General features: G+C 40.1%; 1 protein-coding gene across 2 annotated transcripts in view; it reads left to right on the plus strand.

Annotated features, from left to right (window-relative positions):
* TTC27 (tetratricopeptide repeat domain 27) overlaps positions 1 to 22,080 on the plus strand; it is a 197,549-nt gene that overhangs the window by 46,172 nt on the left and 129,297 nt on the right. For both annotated transcript variants that reach the window (XM_077813550.1, XM_077813549.1), the window contains exons 6-9: positions 8,693 to 8,857; positions 11,968 to 12,104; positions 16,417 to 16,529; positions 20,877 to 20,943. In XM_077813550.1, the coding sequence (XP_077669676.1) occupies positions 8,693 to 8,857; positions 11,968 to 12,104; positions 16,417 to 16,529; positions 20,877 to 20,943 (482 nt within the window). The remainder of the gene's footprint in view (positions 1 to 8,692; positions 8,858 to 11,967; positions 12,105 to 16,416; positions 16,530 to 20,876; positions 20,944 to 22,080) is intronic.

Consider the following 22,080-nt stretch of genomic DNA (forward strand, 5'->3'; position numbering starts at 1 on the left):
GGGTATTTATGTCCCTCCAAATAAGAAGAAACAGGTCAGATTTTACACTCAAAGATTCCATCCTACACCATACTCACAACTCAGAGAAACTACAATCAGCTCTGCAAACAAAAACAATAGAAGAGCATGCGGCACCAAAATCAACCCATTATGTCTCAACCTTCAACGTCACGTCAATCGTTCTGAAATATTGGGCGAGGGCTCGAGACCTCTATGTTCTCTCATTCCGGAATATCAGATGACCTCCAATCCATTTGGATATCGCGTGCTACCACACTACCCAGTCTGGAACAACATTACTATAGACAAGAGTTCTGGAAATCGTTCAAACGGGTTACTCTATCCCATTTACTTCTATCCCCACCTACCCATCCACCTTCCCTGACCCTCTTCAGGGACCCCTCTCATGAGCCCCTATTACAGCAGGAAATAAACCATCTCCTGCAACTAGAAGCCGTAGAATCAGTAGCACCTCAACACATGAGAAGAGGGTTTTATTCCCATTATTTTCTCATGCAGAACAAGAATGATGGGTGGAGATCGATTCTGGACTTATACAGACTTGTTGAATTTGCATGAGCACTCAGCATTTCAAAATTGTAACCCTGGCAACCATAATTCCGGCATTAGAGAAAGGAGATTGGCTCTCGTCCCTCGACTTACAAGATGCCTACTTTCATGTCACCATTCATCCAGTGCACAGATGATTCCTGCGCTTCACACTAGGCCATCAACATTACCAATACAAAGTGCTACCCTTTGGATTATCGACAGCCCCAAGGGTATTCTCCAAGGTCCTAGCCATCACCATAGCTCACCTCCGCAGGCTAGGGGAAATGATCTTCCCATACTTGGATGACTGCCTCATAAGAGCACCAACACAACAGACTCCAGTACAAGCTACACAAACCACAATAACCTTCTTCACCAACCTAGGGTTTCAAATAAACATCCAAAAGTCCACCTTGGGTCCCTGTCCAACAACTAAAGTTTATAGAGGCCTATCTCAACTGTCTCTCAGAAAAAGCGAGACTACCCCAGCAGCGATTCCTCCTCCTAACCACACAGATAACTGTGCTCACAGACAGCCCCCAAACATCTGCCAGGATCTGCTTACAGCTCTTGGGGCATATGCCTGCTACGATTTATGTAGTCAAACATGCCAGACTACATATGAGATGCCAACAGGCTTGGCTTTGCACCTGCTATATATCACAGAGGCATTCCCTCCACGAACGGCTCACTATGCCCTGCAAAGTGAAGGATTCCCTCCAGTAGTGGTTGCAACTGCAAAATGTCTGCTCAGGGATCCCATTTCAACAAAAAGCTCCTCACCATAACGATCACCATAGATGTCTCCCTCATGGGGTGGGTAGCTCATCTGGACAACAACACTATCCAGGGACGCTGGTCCCCAGTGGAAGCCAACTTGCATATAAACATTCTAGAACTCAGAGCATTCAGAAAAGCATGCAAGCACTTCCTTCCGCTCATCCGCAGCAATACCATCAAAGTCTTACAGACAACACAGCATGCATGTTTTATATAAACTGACGGGGGGAGCTCAATCATATCCTCTGTGCATTGAGGCACTATGCCAGGGAAGGGCAAACTATGGCCCGTAGGCCGGATCCGGCCCATCAGGGCTTTCCATCCGTCCGTGGGATTGCCATCCCCATGGCACAGCGGGGCTAAGGCAGGCTCCCTGCCTGCCCTGGCCCCGCGCCACTCCCAAAAGTGGCCAGCACCATGGCCCTGCAGCTCCTGGGGGAGGGAGGGCAGAGGGCTCCGTGCACTGCCCTCACCTGCAGGCACCGCTCCCTGCAGCTCCCATTGACCGGGATTGGGGAATCGTGGCCAATGGAAGCTTCGGGGGTGCTACCCACAGGTGAAGGCAGTGCGCGGTGGACCCGCCTGCCCCACCCCACTCCCAGGAGCCACTGCTGGATATGCTGTCCACTTCCGGGATCGGCGCAGGGCCAGGGCAGGTAGGGAGCCCTTGAGGTAAGCGGCACTGGGCCAGATCTTGCCCCCCAACCCTCTGCCCTAAGCCCACAGACCCTCTGCTGCACCCCTCCTGCACCTCAGCCCCCTGCCCTGAGCCCCCTCTCGCACCCCTCCTCCATCCCAACTCCCTGCCGCACCCCCTCCTGCACTCCAACCCCCTGCCCTGAGCCGCTCCTGCACCCCACACTCCCTCCCGCACCCCAACCCCCTGCCCCAGCCCTACATTCATGGCCCTGCATATAATTTCCCCACCCAGATGTGGCACTCGGGCCAAAAAGTTTGCCTATCCCTGCAGTATGCCTATGGCAATGATGCATCTCCAATAATGTAGACATCTCCGCGTCTTACCTGCCAGGGCTTCAGAACACTGCGGCAGACCACCTGAGAAGATACTTCTCGCAAGCCCACCAGTGGAAGATGGACTACCCAACCCTCGTTACCATATTTAAACATTGGGGGTTCCCTACTTCAGATTTATTTGCAATGGCTCACAATATGAAATGCCCTCAGTATTGCTCCCAAGCAGGGCTCGGTCACCACTTCCTCTGTGATGCCCTCCTTACAAAATGGGATGCACCACTAATGTATGCGTGTTGCTCCACCCCCTTTTATAGCTTTGGCACAAGGAGGGAATCTTTTGTCTGTGCTTGTCCCCATCCCCGCCTCATCAATGGATAAATACAAGGATTAAGATGGATTCCAGTATCATGTGACATGGTCACATGTCACTGTAAGACCTCCTAGTCTCCATTCTTCCTGGGTTGGTCCACACGTATACAGGAAGGTTTGCAGGTAAATAAACAACTTACAACCAATTGTCTTAGTCAATGGGAGCCATCAATATTCTAAACCATCATTAAACTTTGCATAATTACAATAGGACCTCAGTTATACTTCACATTTCTAGTTTCAGATATGAGAATGATACATGCATACAAATAGGAGGAATATATTCAGTAGGTTATAACCTTGTTAGGATACCTTACAAGAGACCTTTTGCATAAAGCATATTCAAATTACATCATATTCACACTCAATAAGCATATTTCCATAAAACATATGGAGTGCAACGTCCCACATTATCAGTATTGTAATGAGTTATGCTAGATAGGCCATTTAAGGTAGCTGCAAAGATGTTACTTGCCAGTTATGATGATCTCATTTATGTGTTTGTATCACCTTTGTATTATGAGTTATACATATGTCTGTATTTCAAAGTTGGGCTATGCTTCTGGGTGACACCCCTAGACAGTTGGGCATCAGCACTGCCTAGGCTGCTTGATGGCCCATCAAGGACCATCCGCTATACAATTGAACCAATGAGAGAAGGCAGATACATCTTGTGACTCAGCAAAGTGTGCAGGGGCATGCTTATGGACAAAAGAAGGCTTTCAAGCCATATGCGGGTCAGCTTGTGGTTGGAACAAAGGAAGCACAGGCCACATGGCAAAAGACTATAAAAGGCAACTGCATCTTCTCTATTCTTGTCTTCATTCCTGCTTCTTACCTCTGGAGTAACCTTTCTACAAACGAAGCTCTGAACAAAGGACTGAATGACCCATCCAAACTGTGGATGTGTTCCAGAGGAACTTTCAAGCCAGCAAACTCACCAATACTGCTAAGAACCTGATGGACTTCGAAGTCTTTGTATGTATGTGACTGTTTTACCATTTAACATCTCTTCTTGTTCTCTTTTCTTTATAATAAACCTTTAGTTTTAGATACTAAAGGATTGGCTGGCAGTGTGGTATTTTGGGTAAGATCCAAACCTATACTGACCTGGTAATGTGGCTGACCCTGTGGGGTCAGAAGAACATTTTTGTGTATTTAAGCAGAATTTTCCAAATAACTTCTCACTGTACTGGACCTAGGTTGTGATTGGGAGCCAGAGCACTGGGATGCAATAAAGGGGGCTGTGTGATTTCTTTTTTTGCTCTTGATAAACAGAGTGTGGGGAATCAGAAGTGCAGTTTGTGACTGGTTGGGGAATTTAAATTCAGTGTTACCCACCAGTCTTCAGTGTTACCTACCAGTATCTGTTCTCCCTTTTGTAGCTTGCCCTGACCTTCTCATTTCCAGTGAGGGCTGCCCTAGGCACCCCGGTCACACCAAGCACACACAAAACATATGCTCAGAAGTGGGTACAGTTCTGCACCTGGTGTGAGGCTAACCACGTCTGCTCATTCCGCTCCTTTACCCAGGGTCCTGGACTATATACTAGACCTTAAAAAATTGGGCCTCTCCAACAGTTCCATAAAGGTGTACCTAGCTGCAATCACCTCACTACACAAGAAGGTAGATGGAACCACCATCTTTGCTCACCCAACAACTAAGTGTTTCCTAAAGGGCATGACTAACATCTACGCACCTCTGAAAGACCCTACTCCTATGTGGGACTTTAGCCTTGTGCTCCACACCCTCATGGGGAAATCATTCGAACCCCCTAGCAACCTGCTCATTGCTACACTTATCAGTGAAGGTCGCCTTCCTTATTGCTATCACTTCAGCAAGAAGAGTAGCAGAGTTAGGTGCCCTAATGGCACACCTGCCTTATACCACATTCCATAAGGACAAAATGATCTTGCCAAACCACCCTAAATTTATACCCAAAGTAGCCTCCCCATTTCATTTAAACCAACCCATATATGTACCTGTGTTTTTTCCAAAACCCAGTGTCAACTCCAGGGACGCAACTCTTCAACACTTGATGTCCATAGAGTTCTGACCTTCTACCCTAGAAAAAACAAAGACCTTTAGAAAGTCATCACGTCTCTTTCTATCTATCACAGAATGATCAAAGGGTGAGGCCATCTCTAAACAAAGACTAAGTGGATTTCTGGCTGTATCCACCTGTGTTACCACCAGAGCAATATCCCGGCTCCATCAGGAGTTCATACACATTCCACCAGAGCGCTATCCACGTCAGTAGGTTTTCTTAAGAACATACCCCTTATAGACATTTGCAGGGCAGCTACCTGGGCCTCGGCCCACACTTTTACCAGACACTTTGCCCTAGAACAACATTCCACTGCCAACACTCAGTTCGGACTCTTGGTGCTATCTAATGTCAACAAAGCTACTTCAAAGTACCTCCCTCCATTGAGGGGCACTGCTCCATAGTCACCTAAAGTGGAGCACCCACAAGGACGCTCCTCAAAAAAGAAGAGAAGGTTACTCACCTTCGCAGTAAACTGAGATTCTTCGAGATGGTTATCGCTGTGGGTGTGCCACTACCCGCCCTCCTCCCCTCTACTTTGGAGTTTCACGCTGTTTCTCTGGGGTAGAGAAGGAACCGAGGGACGGTTGGCTGTGCACACTAGCTAACCGCTCAGAGTGGTGTGGCCGAGGGTACTGCTACTACAAATCTCCAATTACAAGTGCAGGGCACCAAGACCTCTAAACTGGAGCACCCACAGGGACAACCATCTCCAAAGCAGCTCAGTTACTGCACAAGGTGAGTAACCTTTTCTTTTTTATCTTACCTAATGAAACATAATAGGTGGCTGGAGGATGTTCTGACCTATGCTATCAATTATGTGAACTGTACATTTAAAAAAAACTTTTGTGAATTGAACTTTTTAATCTGACCTATTTCTTCTACCTTTTAATACTTTGCACTAACATAATGCCATCCATCTGAGATTCCTAAAGCACTTTTAATGAATGATGGCCAACATTTCCAAAAATGGGTGTCTGAAGTTAGGTTCTTACGTCCTTAACACCTGAATAATGACCCAATTTTCAAAAGTGTTTCATTGGGTGCTGTTGAATACTGAGCACTTTTGAAAATCAGGCCACTTAATTTAGTGCTTAACTTTATGCATACTTTTTGAAAACCTTAGCCCAAAATCTTAAAACGCAGTGTATTCCTTTGTAATTTGCTGCATAAACTCTGCTGTATAAACCCTGGTCCATGTCTACACCTTCAGTTTTAAGGAAATTATACACCACTGCTAGCAATGGTTGGGTGCTAGTGTGTACTAGCCCCTGGCATTACGTTTGTGATCTGCACCTACAATGCTAGATGGACACCCTGATTTTTTTAAAAAAACAACTGTGTAAACAAGGTCCTGGTTGTAGTAGTTCATTGTCCCTGTAACAGCAGACAAACTGCAGTGTAAGCTCATTGCATTTTGGTAAAGAATCTGTTTTTGTGCTCACCTTCTTGTGTTAGTACATATGCTATTTCAAAATAAAAACATTAAAAAACCATATTGCTGCTTTTTCTGTTTACCTAAGAAATTAAAATTTCTGACATACTTTTCTTGGTTACATGAGGACCTTCATTTATAATGTGATAAAAAATGGATTGTAAAGCCTACATTGGCTAATACATTTTAAAGAACCAATTATCTGTACCATGTCTTTCATGATTGTTTGTATTTCAGTTGCTTAGCTGAAGAACAAACTTGGGAATTCTTAATTCATTTTATTAATCAAAATAGAATGTTTAGTGAGAGAACAAGTAATCATGGTAAATAAAATAAAGATGATTACTAATAGGGTTGATTAAGCTTACTAATAGGGTTTAGCAAGCTTAAAAGAAGGAATTTAACTTGGGGTATTACAGCTTATCAGAAGATAGCAAATCAAGTCACAATAACAGTAAATATCTTTAGCTTACATCTTGAAGCTTCTTCATCTCTCTGACAAGCTGTCATTTTCTTGTGACCACAAGCTCTGTGCCATTTCTAGACTGTGATTGCTTTAGACACTCGCGATTTCTCTCAGCTGTTTTTACTGCAGGAAAGTCATTTTCCTGTCATAGGTAGTGCTATGCTGAGTTAGTCTTGGCACTCTTAATGTATTGGCTTAGCAATTATTTCTAGACAACTAGCATTAAACTTGTTAATGAAACACAAGTATGTGACATACGCTTGTCATTCACAGGTTTATCAATTCAGGTGTACAGTTACTGATGTTATACCAATAAAATAAAAACCAGCAGGATCTTATTAAAGGGAAAAAGGCAAAATACCACATTTATTGTGAATACAGAAAGAATCATAGTAAGCAGTTAGTTATAGCTATAACATTCCATTCAATCTCATATTTATTCACACATTCATTCATACAGACACACACACACAGGTTCTGCAAGGTTGTTATCATAGTTACCAGCCTTAGAGTTGCTCATGCCAAGCCACTGGCCAGGTGGCCTGGACATGAGGAGGGAGCAGGGCCTTGTCAGATGCTCATCTGATGCTCCTGGAAGTTGGTTTGCAGAATCAGACCCCAAAGTTCTCACTTTTTAGAGTCTATTTTTATAGGAATTTCTTCCTATGCCAGTCTATGGGAATTGCTTCATCATGCTGTTGCTGAATCAATCAGCAGATAGCACGTTCCTGACGGCTCCAAGATGTTACCTTGTTCTTTGGTTCTCCCATTCTTGAGGCTGTTGGGTGGATTCCAGTCTGCCCTCCGGGGGGTCCTCCGGTTATTTCCACTTGACCCTTCTTCAGCCGATGGACACTGGATTCTTAGGCTGGCACCTCCCTGATCATTCAGTTATTATCCACACCAAACATCCATCCACATACATCCTCTATCTCTATTTTAATCACAATTGTTAATACAACAAAAGGGTGGGGAGTCTCTGGGTGTTGTTTCTGTTGTTAGAGTATTGCTTTGAGTCTCTCTCTCTGTGAATTGCTTTGAGAACAGACTCTGTCTTAGAATGTACTAACACAATTAGCAGCTTGCAAGTTACACACATAGAGGGAGAGAAACAGTACCAAAAACCAAGAGACCTGTTAATTAGTAATACCCTGGAATTTAAACTATGGGGAATCAAACTCATTTGTGATTTTAATACAGAACTTCTTTAATATGATCCAACACTGAGAAGTATTTATTTTAGTAAAGTGAAGTAAATAACAAAAGATTCTGTACGCTTATCGGTTGGAATTGGTGTGAAGGTGGACTGTCCAGTTCAGCTGGACAGTCTGCATTGACTGACTTCTCGAGATACTTGGAACTGAAGTTCCTAACTAATTTTCATTCAAGGTGGTGTGACAGATGTAGTCTTACTCTTCTCCATTATTGCCATGGTCACCCCAGTGACTAAAAGAGAGTTAACAAGATGGTTGTCTATGAAAAGATTGTATTTGTTACCCTCAGTGAGCACCCAGGGGACTCCAGTTCTCAGTGTCCATTTACATTGTAAAAATATCACATCGGTTCTAAATAAAGCTGAGCTCATTCCCTGAACACGTTTCCCATGACACGGTAAATTGGAGAATGAATCTGATTATAAAAAGGTAACATTAAATAGGCTTGTCTCTTTCACCAAGAGGATGTCAAGTGATTGTCTACTTGCAATAAATCGGTAAGATACCAGTCCTGTGTAGCTTTACTGTCAAATATAAAAGAGGAAGATTGAACTGTCCTTCATTTTTATCATATAGCTGATAAAATGTTTTTGTGTGGCTGTCCCCACAGAGGAAACTTTTTAAGAAATTTCTTAAATAAATGTATATCTTTTTAAAAGTTCTGATTTAGATTCAGATAACATATTAACACCCACTTCCAAACTTTTAAATTTGTGGAGATATAGAGGATGTTGCACCCACTGTAAGTTTAACAAACTTTCCTTTTGGGGGTTATTGTTAGTGTTTTTTCTTAGAACTTCATTCCCCTGAGGGTGTTCTGATGTCTTCTTTTCCTCTTGGTTTTTATTTTGCAGTGACAAACTTAGAGACTTTGTTCACAGATGATGAATGTTGGCATTTAGCAGTTCAGTTCCATCTTGAATGTGCCTATACATTTTTGAATTACCATGAGTATAAAAATGCTAAAAAGCATTTCAACGCAGCTAAAGACATAACCAAACTACAGATTAATTTGACAGGTAAGTTTTTGTTTACAAATATTATGAAAATGTGCTTTAACTAGCCTTGTATGGCTTGACTTTTTTTTAATGGCCAAGAAAAAATAGAAGTGAGGTAATGTTTGGGAAATGCTTGCTTGTTAAGGGCAACGGTTCATTTTAAGTGGGGGGAAAGGGATTGATTCTTGAGCTTGTAGCATATTCTGAATTTATATTGGTATCTGTACAGTTACATTTTGTGCTCCTGTTCTCTTGTAAATAGTGCTGAGAGGGTGCAGAAGGAAAAACTAGAATCAACACATCCACTGAGATACTTAGTGTTGTATTGTGATTTCATTTCTAAAAGCACCGCTTCCTGAAAAACTGCAGAATAGTAGGCAGTCATTGTTTGTTGTGAAACATCATTGTAATTCCTGGAAGTACTCATGTACAACATGGAAGATGAAGAGTGTGTACACAGACTATAAATAGTAGTAACAAATGGCACAAACAGAAAGTCACTTAACCCTCTTGCTGTTAGAAAATTAGCCTTCTTTTCTGTGTCTTGTAATTCTATAGCAAGGGCAATGGATTTTATTACATGTTTTTTTTTCTTCTGTGTATCAATAGTTTATTCATGATTATGAAAGATGTAATGGTAACTCCAGAAATACTATAGAGGAAATGGAGAGGACTGGGAACAGAGGGAAAATTGCCCAAACTTGTAAAAATGTCATATCTACCACGATAGGACAAGATCTTAAAAATATCTGTCTCCACATCAAATTGACCAAGAAAATTATGTACAATATTCATAGTAACCTTAGTTACAATCTTTTAACACATGGTTTTCTTGGTCAGAACTAGAATACCATATCCAATATATGAAATCTAAAAAGTGTATCAGGCGAAGTCATTCACCAGGAAGGAAAAAGATTTTATTTTGGTTTCTTTACGTGGTGGATGGTAATCTTTTAAAAGCAACTTTCACCATGTGAGGAACTGCTTCATGTATTACTGCATTAGGACACATCCTGATATGTTTCTAATATTCAAGCAAATTCTTAAAGTCAGTGAGTCTCCAGATCTGGCTGGTGGCGTGCTTCAAAATTTTGGACATAAAAATTGAAACCAATAACTGTTGGTTAGACTATAATGATGAAACAAGAATGCATGGAGTCTGGATGGCTCAGAGGATTGGTAATTTGATTCAGTCTCACCTCTGTGGCACTGAATTGAGTCTAGTCTATTTTAGTAGGATGCAAAAGTAGTTCTGAAGACTGTTCAGTGCCTATATAGTGGCATCAGTCCAATTTGTAATGAACAGCTGTTGACATCACAGAACACACTATCCTGTCTTTTGGCAATGTTGACAGACAGGACAAGAATCGATTGGCTGTAGAAACATGGAAATTGAATTATCTTCACAAACCTCCATATGAATTGATTCCTCAGAGCAAGGCTTGGGCTTACTGGCTGGGCTGTACAGAGAATCTTGAACTTCTGTTGCCTCTATATATACCTCATACCATAAATATAGGATTTCCCAGCTGTAAATAGGACACTTTTTGTGAACACTAAGTTTACTTATAAGTCTTTAAAAATGTCTCATAATGTAAATAAAATAATTTTTTAAACCTAATTTTTCACCTGCATATTTCATTCATATCTGGGTCCAAAAGGAAAATCTTGTGTACTTGTTAAACTAATTGTAAATATATTATTTAGAAACTGTCTTCTTCCCATTTTTCTTCAAGCAGTATATTCACAAGGTTTTTTTCCTCTTAAAACTTAATTTTAGTAATCCTTTAATAAGAACGATGGGTGCATATTGAATGTCCTTATGCAACGTTCATTATGCACTGCGGAAAGTAATTCCTAAAATCATAAGACTTCTTTCCACATAATTTGGAATTAATTCCCCGACTTTCTAACTGGCTCCACACTTCCTTCGTTGTTCTCTATTTTAAGGGATCAGTAATTTCCTAATTGGTCTTTGATACAAATTGAATAGCATATTCTTCTTTCAGAGCTCTAGTACTTTAAAGATTAAGTAGTAAATGGTTACAAAGCTGTTTGCAATAGATTTTGAATGTATGAAAATGTAATATATGCAATTGATGCTACAGCCAAGACATGACATTCTGTTATGTTCTAATATGGACTGTACTACAAACTTGATATTCTAAAGTGGTTTTGCTAAAGTTAATTCAAATTGTTTTCAGTTCATGTATTTAAAAACATAATCAGTGTCATATGGTGTGAGACTCAGAACATAAAAGTTTAACAGTTAAGGGACAATAAAACCCCAGCAATGACAGTTGATTTTTGTCAGCTGTTGCTTGATTTTACCTAAACGGCTATACCTATTTTTTCGTAATAAGGGGCGTTAGGGAAATAACTCATTCAAATGTAAAGATTTAAACTAGAAAAGCTATTGTTAAACGGAAAAAATAGTTTGCTGCCCTTGATATATGTGTGCTTTTAATTACTACTTTAGCCAGAGGTTAGGATAGCCCTAGAAATGAATTCTGGTGATCATGCATTTCTCTCAACTAGCGAGACTCCTAAAAGTATTGTGGTTTCTCTCAGTAAATCTATCAGAAGGGTTACAAAGGATGTCTAATGTGAAGGCAAATGAAATGAACATGTGGGGATTGTTGGCATTCTAGACAAACTTACTTTGACATTCATGTTTTGGCTGGATAGTAGGAATGTTGCATCAAAAAAATTCTGGTTTAATATGAAACGTGCAACCTCCCAGCAGATACAAATTTAAAGCTTTTAAGAAGAATTTCATTAAATAAAAATGAAATATCAAATCATTTTTAATGACTATAGTCTTTATTCACTGAACAGTTTTTCATCATGAAAAATAAATATGGGGGGGTCAGGTTGTTGGCTTTTTTGTTTTTGTTTGTTTTAAAGAAAAGGTGATAGTCCTCAGACAGAGTCCAGTAGTGACCTCTGAATTTTAAAGTCCAATATTTTAAGAACCAGGGTTAGAAATAAATAAAAAATGCTCTTGGATTTTGTGGGTTAGTTCTCATTTTGTTTTTATTTTACATGGAACTTGTAAGTAAATACATTTTCCATGTGGTGTTGGAGATCCTGATTCCTCTTAATAGTTAATAAATCTTAATTTTCTGTAGGTGCTTTGGGAAAAAGAACACGATTTCAGGAAAAGCATGTAGCACAACTTATACTTGATGTCCAAAGGAAAGATGATGTCGTCCTTTCTCACCGTGAGCTAAGCCCAGCACCAACTGCTCTGGAAAATTTAACAAAGGTATGCAGTGGAAATAAATTGTTCTTTAGTAGTTCACGATTTTTAAAACTCATTTGAACACACAGCAAAGCTTCTCTTCTGGAACATTTGTGGAAAGGGGTCAGAATGTGAGTAGGATGGACTTACTTGTTCTGAAAAAGTTTTGATCATGATTTTGGGACTATTAGTAGTGGATTTACTTGATTTAATTTGTTTATTGTGAATGTTGAGTTTTGTAAAGGACATCCAGAGCTTAGGACAGGAGCTTCTATTATCTGTTTTATAAATCTAAATAAATTACAAATAAATGTATATAAATCCCTAAGATGGGTTGTATGACTTTAGTGACTGTCTTATTCCATTTGATGCACAGAAATTTTCATGTGTAGATCATATCCGGAAGTTGTGATCATACATTCACTTGGCATACGTTTTCCTCTTAAACTCGCATAGTGCACAGATAAAGAAGACTGTTATTTAATTTAATAATGTTTTAAAGAAAATACACCTATTAACCAGGCCTCTGTCCCTGCCCTCATTTCCTTCTCCCTGAGAGAGACACTTTGGACCCTTTCATAGCCCAAAATGGAACTACTGAAGCTCACCTGGTCATCAGAAATAACACACTATTACCATGTAGGTTTCTAGCACCTGATGCCCTGTCTCTCACACTTTAGAGTAAAACTAGCATTAAATGGCTAGGGGCTAAATCTTTAGAGGGGCAGAGCAATTTCCACTGACATCCAAAAATCCTTCTGGGGTACAGTCCTGACCAGTAAACGTTGTATCAGTGCCTGTCATGCACCCCTAGGTGCCTCAGAAGGCTTTGCTGCTGTTGCTCACAGCCATCCAACCAGCATGTAGCTCACACCTTGAGTGTCTGTGTATAGCGGCAAGCCCTGGTCTGGCAGCTCTGACTCCAGCAGCCTGCCAGCAACACACCAGTCACACTCTGGCTTCCTTGGTTACTACTTGCAGGCTGACCCAACACATTCTACTCCCAGATTTTCACTAGAACATGTGCTTTGCAACGTCTAGCCCTCTCCTGGACAGTTCATTGCCCCTGTAAGGAATCAATATTCAACAGTTTGTTACTTTAACTTGAGTTATCAAACAGTTCAGTTTAAACACAGCGCTGGATTGGTTTAGAGTAAAAATAAAACAAGTTTATTAACAAAAGAATAGGATTTTAAGTGAATTCAAGTATAAGAGATAAAGTTAAAAATGATTATAAGCAAATAAAAGCAAAAACAAGTGTCTAAAAGTCAAAAACTTAATCTAGTACATTTTGGTTCAAGAGGGCCTTTCTCATCCACAATCTTCCAGCAAGACGATGGCTGACCCTTTCCTCAGTCAGGATGTCTCCCAGAGGCCCAAAGGTGATGGTGCCTTTGTTGTCTTAGGTGAAAGAGAGAACTTGGGATTTTCCGCCCCTTTCTTTTATAGTCCAGTGAACATTTAAAGTGGATTCATGTGAAGGTTACCCTTCAAAGTAAAGTTTATACAAGTGGTAAGGAAGGCAACATAAAGTCTGGTGGTGAAGGAGCCTCCATGCTTTTTCTTCCCCACCTGTGTTAGCTGTGTATAGTGGCAGGCCCCGGTCTAGCAGTTCTGACTCCAGCAGTTTGCCAGCAACACACCAGTCACGTTCTGGCTTCCTTGGTTACTACTTGCAGGCTGACCCCAACACACTCCTACTCCCAGATTTTCACTAAAACATGTGCTTTGCAATGCAAACAAATTGTGCTGTTTCCTGCCATCACCTCCTAGGGTTGCCAACTTTTTAATCACAGGAAACCCAACACCCTTGTCCGACCCCTTCTCCAGGGGCCTGTCTCAATCACTCCATCCCCCGTCCCTCTGTAGCTCGCTCTACCCCACCCTTGCTCACATGTTCATTTTCATTGGGCTGGGGCAAGGGGATGGTGTGTGGGAGGGTGTGAGTGCTCCGACTGGAGATGCAGACTCTGGAGTGGGGCCTGGGATGAAGGGTTTGCAGTGCAGGATAGGGCTCTGGGCTGGGGCATATTTTCTATAAAGATTATTACATAGCATGTACGGTGTGAATCCAGGGACTGCTTTCAGTCACGCAGAATAAGTATGGCAAACATTAAAAGGCACTCCATGCTTGTCTAGGATTGTGGGGGGAAATGTACAATATTATACTGTTTGAGAAATAGTCTATGATTATGTGATTCAGCCTTGAAAAACTGATGTGTAAAAAAAAAAAAAACCAGCTCAGGCACAAAATTTGCTTGTCTGTCCTTTCATTATTTTCATCTTATGGTTAATACTCTGGCATTTTACTCACCCATCAAGTAAGATGACTTGCATGTCCAAAAAACGCTTGTTCCAGGAGTGTGGGCAAGTAGAATTTCTTAATGCTGAAAAAATTAAATACTATATCATAATGCATAAAAGTGGGGCAATTAAGGCTGTATGTAACTTCTAAATCTGGCATTTGCTGATTTTTTTTTTAGTGCATCCTTAAATTCCTTTGTGTTCTGTGGAATATGGAAAAGTTTACTGAACAAAAAACCTATTAATTGCAATATATGGTGAATAATAATTGTACAAAACAAAGCCAATGAAGCCATCTGACTTTGTACTTGACTAGATGCAATCAAACTAACATAGGTACTCTCTAATGCCATCTGGTGCTGGCCAGCTTTAGGCTACTTCTTTACTATGAGCTAGGGGTGTGCTTGCCCTGCTCACATACACATACTTGTGCTAACTCTCATTGAACTAGTGTGAGTCTAAATTGCAGTGTAGCAGCTGCAGAAGCACATGAAAACCAGTGGGTGAGTACTTAGCAAGGACAGGCTGTGCCTCCGCAGCTGCTATCCATGCTACCATGAGTACACTATTTGTTAGCTCTGTGAAAGCCAGCACGAGTATGTGTATTCGAATCACACCCTTATTCATAGTGTAGAGGTAGCCTTGGTGTGTTTGGTTGCATCACAAGAAAATATATTTTTTATCTCGGAACAAACAGTTTCAGACTTCTTTTTTGTTGCAGGAAGGTAGAAGAATAGAGCTGTGAGAAGGTAAATTTCAGAGGCCTTGTCTATAGTCAGATGGACGTACACAAGTTAAACTAAATCTCTTAAAATCATGCCTTTAGTTAAATAGGTGCACAATTGTGTAGAGGCAAGGCCTGAGATGTGGGGTATGTGTTTAGGACTCTTAATGCCATTCTGGTGTGAGGAATGTTGGATTAGTCTTAATCTGAAAACAGTCCTGAACAGCTTCTTTCGTTTTTCATGTAGTTTGTCAGCTTGGATTGTAAAAACATGTGCAAGACATGATCTAATCTCAATATAATATATTTCAATTGACCATCTTACATAAGTAAGTTAACACTAACTGAATCTGTTCAGTCAGCCTAATGACTGCTGTAATTTCTCTGGCTTGTAGACTAGAACTTGGACACTGCTTATTGATTATCTTATAATTCCTTAATGTAACTTCTGTTACGTCTGATGAAGTACAGTCAGCTGCTCTCTTCTTAAGTGGCTAGCTCATATTGGAAGAGGATATAGAATTTTTGGTTGGCTGTGTTTAGTCAATACATAGAAACTGTGATGAATACCAACATACTCTAGAAATGTACTTTCAGTATACTTTAAAAAGAGAACAGAACTGCATATTTTCACACAAAAAGCCCTTTGTTTTGAGGGAGTAGATGAATAGAACGTCTTTGTTTTATTTGACGTATTGTTGTAGTTCTAAGATTTTTGTACTTCTGCCAGTTTCAAGCTTTTTGGCCTCACGATTAAACTTCAGTTATTGACCTTATAGATTATTTTTAGGTCTTAACATTAACTTCATCATTTAAAGGGTCAGTAATCATAAAATATTGCATGTTCAGTGAACATTGAAACAAAAACTAATTACTGAGAATCATTGTAAAATCCATCTTCTCTTGTGACAAACCATAAAAACAGTCTTTCTTGGATGGTGGTGTTAACTGGGAAAAAAAATCAGTAAAGATAGTCATAGTTGTTGCCCTTCTCTCTTGAAGACAATATTCATTTTCCTATTAGAGCAGTGAAAATGCCCCCAGTGTCAGATCTTTGACATTCTGCAGCACAATGACTATCCTTCTAGCAAAAAAGGACTGGATGATGCTCCTTTCCACTGTTCAGACAGCTGGAGAGTTGCTGCTAAAGAATTATAAAAGCTGATTTGCAGTTCAGTTATTTTATAAAATATCTATTGTGACATTCAAACAGTTAAATATGTTCTCATTTGATATTAGGGGCAACAAAATAAGCTAAAGGTATTACTATAATAGTTTGTATTTACTTTACAATGTGTTTTTCAACAGAATTATGATTTAAATGATGACACAGTGCTAAATGAGATAAAATTAGCAGATGCTGATCAGTACCAGTTGCCTGACCTGTGTGCAGAAGAACTTGCTGTTATCCTTGGAGTTTGGTAAGTTTATTGGTATCTTTGTTCCTTTTGTAAAATCTCCCTTGAATCTTGTGAAATGTTAAATAAAATCTCAGTGAAATAAGGTCTTTTTTTTTTTTTTTAAATCAAGACTAGAGCATATACTAAGCTATAGTCTTGATAAAATTGCCCTCTATAACACTGATAGAGAGCTATGCACAGCTGTTTGCCCCCCACCCCCAGGTATTAATATATACTCTGGGTTAATTAATAAGTAAAAATGTAGACATATCCAACATGACTTTTTTTTCTGTCTTGCTCGCTTAGACTGTAAGCTCTTTGAGGCAGAGGAAATGTGTAGCTGTTTGTCCAGCACCTAGAATGAGGAAAAAAGAAAAGGAGTACTTGTGGCACCTTAGCGACTAACAAATTTATTTGAGCATAAGCTTTCGTGAGCTACAGCTCACTTCATCGGGTGCATTCAGTGGAAAATACAGTGGGGAGATTTATATACATAGAGAACATGAAACAATGGGTGTTACCATACTCACTGTAACGAGAGTGATCAGGTAAGGTGAGCTATTACCAGCAGGAGAGCCGGGGGGGGACCTTTTGTAGTGATGATCAAGGTGGGCCATTTCCAGCCGTTGACAAGAACGTCTGAGGAACAGTGGGGGGGAAATAAACATGGGGAAATAGTTTTACTTTGTGTAATGACCCATCCACTCCCAGTCTCTATTCAAGCCTAAGTTAATTGTATCCAGTTTGCAAATTAATTCCAATTCAGCAGTCTCTCGTTGGAGTCTATTTTTTCACATTTGGGGACAATGTATACCTTCAAATCAGCGGCACTGCTGTGGGTACCTGCATGGCCCCACAGTATGCCAGCGTTTTTATGGCTGACTTAGAGCAACACTTCCTCAGCTCTCGTCCTCTAATGCCCCTACTCGCGCTACATTGATGACATCTTCATCATCTGGACCCATGGAAAAGAAGCCCTTGAGGAATTCCACCATGATTTCAACAATTTCCATTCCACTATCAACCTCAGCCTGGACCAGTCCACACAAGAGATCCACTTCCTGGACACTACAGTGCTAATAAGCGATGGTCACATAAACACCACCCTATACAGGAAACCTACTGACCGCTATTCCTACCTACATGCCTCCAGCTTTCATCCAGACCACACCACAGGATCCATTCTCTACAGCCAAGCTCTACGATACAAGTGCATTTGCTCCAACCCCTCAGACAGAGACAAACACCTACAAGATCTCTATCAAGCATTCTTACAACTACAATACCCACCTGCTGAAGTGAAGAAACAGATTGACAGAGCCAGAAGAGTACCCAGAAGTCGCCTACTACAGGACAGGCCCAAGAAAGAAAATAACAGAACGCCACTAGCCGTCACCTTCAGCCCCTAACTAAAACCTCTCCAACGCATCATCAAGGATCTACAACCTATCCTGAAGGACGACCCATCACTCTCATAGATCTTGGGAGACAGGCCAGTCCTTGCTTACAGACAGCCCCCAGCCTGAAGCAAATACTCACCAGCAACCACACACCACACAACAGAACCACTAACCCAGGAACCTATCCTTGCAACAAAGCCCGTTGCCAACTGTGTCCACATATCTATTCAGGGGACACCATCATAGGGCCTAATCACATCAGCCACACTATCAGAGGCTCGTTCACCTGCACATCTACCAATGTGATATATGCCATTATGTGCCAGCAATGCCCCTCTGCCATGTACATTGGTCAAACTGGACAGTCTCTACGTAAAAGAATAAATGGACACAAATCAGACATCAAGAATTATAACATTCAAAAACCAATCGGAGAACACTTCAGTCTCTCTGGTCACTGGATTACAGACCTAAAAGTTGCAATTCTTCAACAAAAAACTTCAAAAACAGACTCCAACGAGAGACTGCTGAATTGGAATTAATTTGCAAACCAGATACAATTAACTTAGGCTTGAATAGAGACTGGGAGTGGATGGGTCATTACAGAAAGTAAAACTATTTCCCCATGTTTATTCCCCCCCCCCCCCCCCACTGTTCCTCAGACGTTCTTGTCAACTGCTGGAAATGGCCCACCTTGATTATCACTACAAAAGGTTCGCCCCCCCTACCCCCCTGCTCTCCTGCTGGTAATAGCTCACCTTACCTGATCACTCTCGTTACAGTGTGTATGGTAACACCCAGTGTCTCATGTTCTCTATGTATATAAATCTTCCCACTGTATTTTCCACTGAATGCATCCTATGAAGTGAGCTGTAGCTCATGAAAGCTTATGGTCAAATACATTTGTTAGTCTCTAAGGTGCCACAAGTACTCCTTTTCTCTTTGCGAATACAGACTAACACGGCTGCTACTCTGAAACCTACAATGATGAGGTGTTTAGGCACTATTGGAATGCAAATAAAAATTATTGTATTTCTCATCCTCCTTTTTCCCTACTGTGCCCTCTCTGAGACCCCATCATCTTTTTTATCTGTCACTGAGTTCTTGAGTCACATGTAGAGCTAGATAAAGCTCCTTGGACAAGGTATCTCTTTCCTTTGTTCTGAAAAACCTATGGTATGCTTCTCGGATGCTGTGTACATATTATATTTGTTACTCTGGAGGAAGTAAAATGGTATTCAATAAAAATTTTTAAATGGGATTAATAAAATCCCATGATCCATGAAAATTCCTTCCCAACTCTGAATTAGGTAGTTGCAGTGGATTAGGAGGATGTTCAGTGTGGTGAGAGCAAAGAAAACAAAATGTAAATATTTTAGGTACAATACTATATAACATTTTCAAGTTAAGCTTTCTCCATAGATAGATGTCAGTGAGGGAATTTATTCTGTATTGAAATTATGTTCTGCTGTGATATTAATGAAACATAAGGTTGAAAAATATAAATGGACACAATTCAGGAAATGAAAATGTTATGATTAAAATGCAACTTTAACTTGTCCATTGTGCTTATGAGTGGTAACAATCTTTTAACTAGTTGTATATTATGTATACAAATAGTTGTATATTATGTCTATAATGTAACTGTACAATATATGCACAAAGTATAATTATTACAGTTGGAGGATAATTAGATTTGAGACCAAAAATTTCTCCCATTTGAAGTGTATAGAATTAAAGAGCATAATCACTTTCCATGTTCAGTATGAAACATGAGAATTTTTGCAACTTTATCTGAAGAACGCTACCACTGTATTCTTTATACTTTGCAAAAAGCAATTATAAAGTTTCAGCGGAGATCATTCTTTGTTTATAGTGTGATTTAGGCCTTAATATAATTTGGTGTTTCACATGGGAGTGGAATTATAACCCTGTTGTCTCCTTTTGTATTATTTGATGGACTTCATATATCACTAGCACTACATTATGGGATTTGGTGAGCTATTCTGAGTTGTTCATGTAAGAAATGTCCAATTATTTGGAGTTGTGTACCCATTTCCTTCTTTGGCTTTACAGATACATCCTACTATGATTAATATGCTTGCCAACTCTCATCTTCTGCTCTGTTTTTGGCTTTTCCCTTGTGTTTGCTCACTATGGCTTGCTGGCAGCTTACTGGGCAAGGAGCCCTCTGTCAGTGCTCCTTGACAGATTGAGAGGAGGTTGCAGGTTCCAGAAATCTTTACCTTTTAGTACTTCTCCTTTAAAGGTTATGGAGTTTTTCTTTTTGAAGAAGATTGTGTCCAGTTACCCATGGATCAGTAATCCGAACATAAACAAGTTCCTAGAAAGACAGAAAATGGATTTAAAATACTGGCTTAATATAGCTCAATTTACACTGCTTATAAGCTTAAACAAGATAAAGTGTCTTGGCTTGTTTACAGAGAGAGTGAGTGGATAAAAAAGACAACTAAACGCATAACATCCCTTGAAAGTAATCCCTTTCTCTGACCACTTTCTTTCTCTTTGTGTCCCCCTTGACACTTATTAAATCCTTCCTCTAGTTCTCCCAGTTTTCTGAAGGCAAAGAGCTATAATAGAAGTTCATACAACAGTTTTGCTCTCCACCCTCTAGAAGGTGGCACTAAGGAAGAGAAAACAGTGATTAATGGCCACTTTGAAGGGCCTTAACAACCTATCTCTTGGGTACCATCTTTCGAAAACCACCTTGACAGGATGTAACATACCCAAATATGGGGTTTTTTTCTTTTTTCAATTATCTGACTTAAGGACAAAGGCTCAAACCCTCTGTTGCACATACATAATAAAATATTTTTTATTCATAACATTGTTTTCTAGAAGATGTTTTTAGCTTTTTGCAAATTTGAGAAGCATGCTTTATATATAAAGATTGTACCCATTGAACTGTAATTATTTTGTGTATACTCAAATAATTCTTGTTTCACAGCATAGATTTCCAGAAGAACAACCCAATACACAAGCTAACTGAAGAGGAGCTTTCAGCATTTACATCAGTAAGTAACTTATCTCTGTTTTTTACTATATTTATATGTTCCTTCAACTTCTCTAAGTGAAGTACTAAGCTGCGACCCATCAACTATTTTGGTGAAATTGTTTATGAATAAAAACTAATCTGGTTTTGGTCTGTTGCGTCCATAATTATGAAAAATCACATTCATTCTCTCTCTCATATCAATGCTGAAATTCAGCCTTGTTTGCTTCACCAACTCTGCATTATGAAGTTTACATTTAAAAAAACCCCAAATGCTATTTTCATTTCAATGTCTTTTACAAACATTTAATGAGAGAATTTCTGATGATTTTTATTCCCTACTCAGAGTTGAAATGTAATGATACAGGTCAGGCCCTTATAACAAATTCTTCAAATTGATTTAGTTCTGAAAGTACTTCCCTACCTTGTGAGCATCTAATTCTCAAGAGTCTTTTGTAAATTAAATAGTATAGTGCAGTCAGAAACAGTATTCTGATCCTTGCGAAGCCTTAAACACAGGAGCGTACATATTCTTTTTTTGGGGCTCAACTGAACTGAAGTAATTGAAAGCCAAATGAGTATTGTTTACACATTTCTTTAGGATAGTTTCTATCTGTTATATTTGACTTATACTGAAAGTGAAGGATTTTGTAGAGTGCTTTAGAGTGGCCCACTAAATCCAGGTTTTAGCATTACTACTCTGTGAACTTGTTCTGTGTTCCATTGTCAAGGTTCATCAACATTTCTAAGTCTGTCATGAAGAAAATAAATTTGTGGTGGGTGGGGAGACTTTATTGAAATATTCAAAATTATAATAGTATTGTGAAAATTTATTAATCAGTAGTTGTCCATTAGTTGCTTTTCTGAAGTCCAGGGTCCATATTCTGCTGTTCTCCTTTCTTCCTTTTGTCAGGATCCTGAACTTGACCATCTCATGGTTACTGCTGCCCACCTTCTTCTAGTTCCCCTACCAATTCTTCCCAGTTTGTGAGCAGCAGGTCAAGAGGAGCACAGCCCCTCATTGGTTCATCCAGCACTTGCATCAGGAAGTTGTCCCGAACACTCTCCAAAAACTTCCTGGATTGTCTGTGCACTGCTGTATTGCTCTCCCAGCAGATGTCAGAAGTCCCCTATAAGAACCAGGGCCTGTGATCTGGAA

This window comes from Eretmochelys imbricata, chromosome 3 (genome assembly GCF_965152235.1).
Source record: "Eretmochelys imbricata isolate rEreImb1 chromosome 3, rEreImb1.hap1, whole genome shotgun sequence".
NCBI classification, from domain to species: domain Eukaryota; kingdom Metazoa; phylum Chordata; order Testudines; family Cheloniidae; genus Eretmochelys; species Eretmochelys imbricata.